This window comes from Sinocyclocheilus rhinocerous, unplaced genomic scaffold (assembly GCF_001515625.1).
Source record: "Sinocyclocheilus rhinocerous isolate Xijiao unplaced genomic scaffold, SAMN03320098_v1.1 scaffold504, whole genome shotgun sequence".
Taxonomy (NCBI): domain Eukaryota; kingdom Metazoa; phylum Chordata; class Actinopteri; order Cypriniformes; family Cyprinidae; genus Sinocyclocheilus; species Sinocyclocheilus rhinocerous.
In genome coordinates this window covers 1636316-1642315 of record NW_015645076.1, presented here as the reverse complement: position 1 = coordinate 1642315, position 6000 = coordinate 1636316, and the positions used below count along the sequence as shown (strand labels likewise).

General features: G+C 36.9%; 1 protein-coding gene across 13 annotated transcripts in view; it reads right to left on the bottom strand.

Moving 5' to 3' along the window:
* Positions 1-6000, bottom strand: part of LOC107705583 (bromodomain adjacent to zinc finger domain protein 2B-like) — a 39405-nt gene that overhangs the window by 12851 nt on the left and 20554 nt on the right. For 11 of the 13 annotated variants that reach the window (XM_016508923.1, XM_016508920.1, XM_016508919.1 and 8 more), the window contains 4 exons: positions 3368-3433; positions 2953-3093; positions 1211-1462; positions 674-897 (listed from right to left, as the gene is read on the bottom strand). In XM_016508923.1, the coding sequence (XP_016364409.1) occupies positions 674-897; positions 1211-1462; positions 2953-3093; positions 3368-3433 (683 nt within the window). The remainder of the gene's footprint in view (positions 1-673; positions 898-1210; positions 1463-2952; positions 3094-3367; positions 3434-6000) is intronic. The other 2 variants (XM_016508916.1, XM_016508917.1) reach the window with 1 other exon arrangement.

Genomic DNA, 6000 nt, shown 5'->3' with positions numbered 1-6000 from the left:
TATATATATATAAATGTTATTTCAGCTTTTTTCAACAAAAATGTTTTTGGTTTAGTTAATAACACTGGTCGATACATGACATATATGTGTGATACTGTTACATGATGAGCTCAAGCTTTTGAGGTTGCAGTGTTAATATGCATTAAGTGTTCAAAGCTCTGTGACCGTCACACTATCTGTGACCTCTCCACCGCCTCTTTATTCCCTATTATTTAAAAATGAATGAATATTTCATAGTGCCCTGGCAGGCCTGATAGTCCAAACATGAATCATTTGAGTTTAAGAATGTCTTGCATTGGTGTAATTAGTTGATTTTGAATTAATGTTGATAGGGGTGTGACATGGTTCTCAAAAAAGATGCTGTTTGTTTAAAGTGAACAAAATAATTCCTTGCCTCATTTTAAAACATCTCGTCACCCTATACAGTTAATGGTCTATGCATATAACAATAACTTTAAGCATATAACATTGTTAACTTTCAAAGTCGGTTGATTGTTCTTTATGAATTATTATTGTATCCAAGTTGAAAAATTATGTTGTGTTGTGATAACTTACAAAAAAAATGCCATCGTGTATAACAGTTGTGTTCAGTACCAATGTAAAAATCAACCAAGTCATCAAGAATCACTGCAGCTGAACTCTGAAAACATAAGTGGAATTTATTGGTTCTTACCTGACCACGCTTTTACTGCAGGACAGCTCATTTACCAGTAAGGCCAGGACAGAGGCTTTCTGAGCTGGTGTGTGGGCCTGAAAGGCTTTGGTCCTCAGACTCGTAGCAAGATCAGCTAGCTCAGTCTGAGAGGAGTGAGCCTCCATGTACAGCTGCAAAACCTCAGACACGTTGTCCCGATTCAGACCCACATTGGTCAGGTGGTCACCCAAGATAGACTTAGCCTGATGGAGAAAAGGGAACAGTTGCAATTCTGCTAACCCTTTTAACCAAAGATAGACAGATCATTCATATGCAGTGGCACATTGACTTAGTAAGTGATTTATGAGTTTCATTAAACCAGACTCTTTCCTCGATTAAATTTGATCACAAGCACTCACAGGAGACGCATGTTAATATCAGATGTAAACAGAAATGTGTCTCTGCTGAGCACTGATCACTTGAGACAGATGTTAATAGCAGGTGTAAACAGGCCTGAAAGTACACTTATTACAGCGACAATCACACTGAAGTAATCTCCAGGCATTTCCTCCTCACCCTGTGTCCTTGAGGCAACCCTGGGTCAGACACAGCAGACGAGAGTAGCCGGACCAACAGATCCTGCACTTGCCCCATGCTGTTGCCCAGGTTGAGCAGTCCCTCCTGCAATATACCCAGAGTGGGCATTTCTGAGGGATCCATGCCAAGAACCTTCCCAAAGCTCCGCAGGAATTGCACCACCATCAGGCAGTCTGCAAACACACTCCCGGGCAGAACCAGACCATGGATACGAGGAATCTCAGGAAGGGGCTACAGCGAGAGAAGAGAGAAACAGAAATAGACAAACAAGTGAGACAGACCATTTGTAAACATCATGTTGCAATAACATGTTTCTAATGAAAAAATGTCTTTCAAGCCGCTTTAGTTAAAGTGATTCACTATTTCATCCTCATTCCATTACAGCCACCAATACTGAGCATTAAAATATATTTATATGTATGTATTTATTTTTGTGTGTATATATATATTTTTTTGTTTTGTTTTGTTTTTTTTGAGTGGGCCTTCACCTAACTTTCTTGTATTATAGTCCGTATTAATGTTTCTAACTTGGGACAATAAAAATATATTTTTAAAAATCTATATAAAAACAATTTAATGCCCTTAAAGTTGTTTTGCTTATTCATCCAACACGACTCTTAACATAGGGTGGGGGGAAATTCCACTGTCAAATTAACACTTCTCTAGATCAGGGGTTTCCAATTTTTTTTGTCAGCCAAACCCCTTAAATGTAAATTACTTACTTGGAGTACCCCCCTGAGATTTTAAGCTAATATTTTAATTATTTAATGATATATTTGTATGTTCATGGCTCTCTGATGTCAATAATAATAATAATTATTATTATTATCAATATTATTATTTGTAGTAGTAGTATGGATTAGTAGTAGAAATTTTTAACTGTAATTATAAAAATTAAGACAAAATTATATTACTATTGTAAATTACAATTGTACTGTAAAATAAAATTAAAAATGTACTTGATAATTATAATAATTAAATGCGCTGCATGCTTCACTTGTAAACTTGCAGCACATCGGACTATTACTGTCAGTTATTAAGTAAATTGGAGCCTTTGATTTGATAATCACACTAAGTTATATCGAAATTATTATGCAGTCCCAGTTATTTATTTTTATTTTACATTAGATATAATTAAGCTTTTCATCAACTCACAAACCCCATGCAGTTCCCTCACAAACCCCTGTTTGGGAAACCTTGCTCTAGATAATGATATAATAATTTGTTTTGTCTTCAGTACAGTTACAATATAAAAGCCACTTAATTTTGGAAGCAACATGTTGACTTTACAGCATAACGAGTAATGTTTTTTTTACACTGTATAAATGGGCCATTATACATAAAATCACGCAGCAGCCATTATATCTTAAGAAAGGGGTCTCACATCAAAATTTGTGTATATTAGCATCAAAAAGTTCGAAAACTCCTGGTCTAAGATACAAGGCTGCCAACTTTCATCATTATGCATCTTTATCAGCACTAGGTGGCAGTATTCTGTCTCAGCTGAATTCACTGTCAAGTGCTTTGGTGAGATTTGTGTGACATTATACCTCTGAGAGTTCTGATTGGATGAGCATTTATGTTAATGGTTCATTAATTGATGAATAAAACAAAATATTACAAAACAAGCATTCTGAATAAAAGTTTCATTTATGATGATTAAAGTTGATTTTTAAACTGCAAAGTTTGCTCTTGTTTGGTCCGATATCCAGTTCCATTACCTTGTGATCTGTCAAACACATGTCTTCATTGGGTTTCTTCATCTCACGGATCATCTCCAGCTCCAGCCTCCGGAGCTCCATTTTCCGCTCCTTGTTGAGCCGTTTCTCATCACGTTTCTCTTGCCTGAGGCGTTCACGCTCCTGCGGGGTGGAAGAAAGACTTCACAAACCGGTTGGATGCCACATCAGGCGTGTTTGACATTAGTGTATTATGTTCTACAAGAAAACTTTGTTTTGGAAAATGAGGAATGTTAAGGGTACTTTATCAAACTACATCAAAATTATTTGGTGAAACACATTCAGGGAGTGTAGCAGAGCAGGTAGACGTGACACGTGAGAAAGCCTTGAGGTGCAGAGAGGAGAGCGGAGTGGTGAAGGACAGTGTTCCTTTATTTATTTATTTTGTTTTGCACACCTCAGCTTTTTTCCGAGCCTCCACAGCTTTCATTAGCATAATGTGCTGTCTCCTCCTCTCCCTCTCCTGAAAAGACAGAATGATTCCATCGTTCAGTGGAGGAAAGCAGAGCATACAGATCCACACAGAGAAAACAAACAAAGTATAAAAGCCAGAGACAGACGATAAAACTGATCAGCGTGGTTTAGCATGTTGCACAGAAAGAGAGAGAGAGAGAGAAAAAAAGTAGGTGTAGAACGGACACATTGCTATGGCCAGGATGAGGTAGCCACAAAAACGTGTGTTACAGCTGATCAGACGGGAACAAAAGAGCGAAAAGAAAAGCCACAGATGTAATGGGCAGGTCAGAGGAGGAAAGCTTGTCGGTGCATCTTGAGTTAGATTAGCGTAGCTACTGTTACAAGCTAACAAGGGAAAATACATCAGATTTCCCTCAGCCTCAATGTCCTGTCCTTACAGTGAAGCACATTGCTATGTCAATGTTATGAATTTAAAGTCAACATGAAGCTATAAATGACCCAATTTACTTTCTTAATACACATTTCAGATCTTATAGAGTATCTTTCTTTAAAATGTAAGACTGGCAAATAACTACTTTGCGGCTGACATCATTGGATCATGTTAAATGTGCATCAGTAATTTGTTTTTTATGTTGCCCTACCAATGTCTTGGAGTCATACTGACATCTAGTGGTGTGGATGTAGCATCATGCAAGTTTCAGTTACCGATATATTTTCGCATGTCAAACTTATTAGATCTACAAATTAAATTGTTTAAAAACAAGGCTGTTAACCAAGATGAAATTAGCAGTATTTGGTTAGTTATGTGTTATGATCTCAACATGGCTGCCCCCATGAAGAGACCCACTCCAAGTAAATTACAACTTTCATTGTACTATAAGGTGACCAGACGTCTGAAAATCAGGACATTTCCTAGTTCGGTGATCAAAATATGATCAAAATCTCACTTGTGATTATCTTCAAATTAAAAACAGGGACGGTGTATTTGTGTATGTTTTTTGTTCCGTGTGACATCAGTAGTTCAACTGTAAAGTTACAAAGCTACGAGAGTACTTTTTTTGCGGAAAGAAAACAAAAATAACGACTTTATTCCACATTTTCGTCTCTACTGTGTCATTGGGCAGTTGGCAAAACACGACTGCGTTGTGGACGCGCGTCCGCGACAGTATCATGACTGAGAGCCCTCAGATTTCATCAAAAATATCTTAAATTGTGTTCCAAAGATGAACGAAGGTCTTACGGGTTTGGAACAACACGAGGGTGAGTAATGACAGAATTTTCATTTTTGGGTGAACTAACCCTTTAATGGTTGTGATTTCCATATATTAATATCATAATTAATAATTACAATGATGTTTGAGGATCAAACTTACTTTAGTTTATTAATAGGCCTACAATTCACAAAAAAATCACACTATGAAAAGTAAATACCAACTATTGCAGTAAATAGATCAAAATAGGATTATAACAAATTTATGACTTTACAAAAACATATTAAAAATAAAATACAGGACATATGATAAATATGCTTTTGGAAATGGATCTTTACTTTCCCTAATCAGGCTTATTATTTTGCATTTTTGGCTCATTTTGACCACAAAGTATGTGCATTCTGCAAGTGAAAAATTGTATTTATTTATTTATTATTCTTTTTTTTTGACTGATTGATTGATTGATTTCGGATTGTGACGGTGGAAGTTTCAGGAATGTTTAATACTGTGTGCAAAACAATCCCGCAACCTTATCATGCCTTGTTATAAAGTGCACACAAACAGTATTACTTTGTTTTAACATGTATAGTTAGTATGTGACTACCTTGAAACCAATAACAGTGTCTCTTTTGATAATTGATGATAATAGCACTCTGCTCTCGTCCAAGTTCTTCATGGCTACAGTAGCCATAGATATGTAATGGTAGATGCCCCATTCGACTGCGCCAAGCACGTAGACGTGTCCGCCATCTTTAACGGTCAACTTGACGTCATTCACAATAATAAATGAATATTCGAAGATGCCAAAATCCTGCACATCCGATGGTTGTAAAAACCGCCGGGATTTAAATTCCCAATGAAACGGGATAACCCCTCACAGGTGAGAATGTGTTGGTTTGTGTTTTTAAATGACCATCGGCTGTTATGGTGAATGATGTCAAGTTGACCCTTCGAATATGGCGGACGGCTTATGTATAGCGGCCCATTGAAACAGTCGCTAATGAGGCATTTACGTATACAAATCCATGACAGTAGCGACTAGTAATCCGTATAGCTTGCAGCGCCCTCTGCTGGTAAAAGTAATCATTGTTTTGAACATGCTGTAAAATGGGGACATTTCCAGTGCCAGCTCCAGTTGGGGACATGACACCAAAACCGGGACTGTCCCTGGAAAACAGGGACGTCTGGTCACCCTACTGTACTACTGATATGACTGATATGAATCTTTATATTATGTGAGTGTAATTTTTTTAATATATATTTATCAGAAGTATTGTTAATTTCTTTATCTGTAAATCTTAAAAATTACAGAATGCACCCTTAACTAGGCAAAATATTCTTCTTTTTTCTTTTTTTTTTTAGCAAACTCACTTTCAGGTTTGGCTCCATTATGGTATGGAAC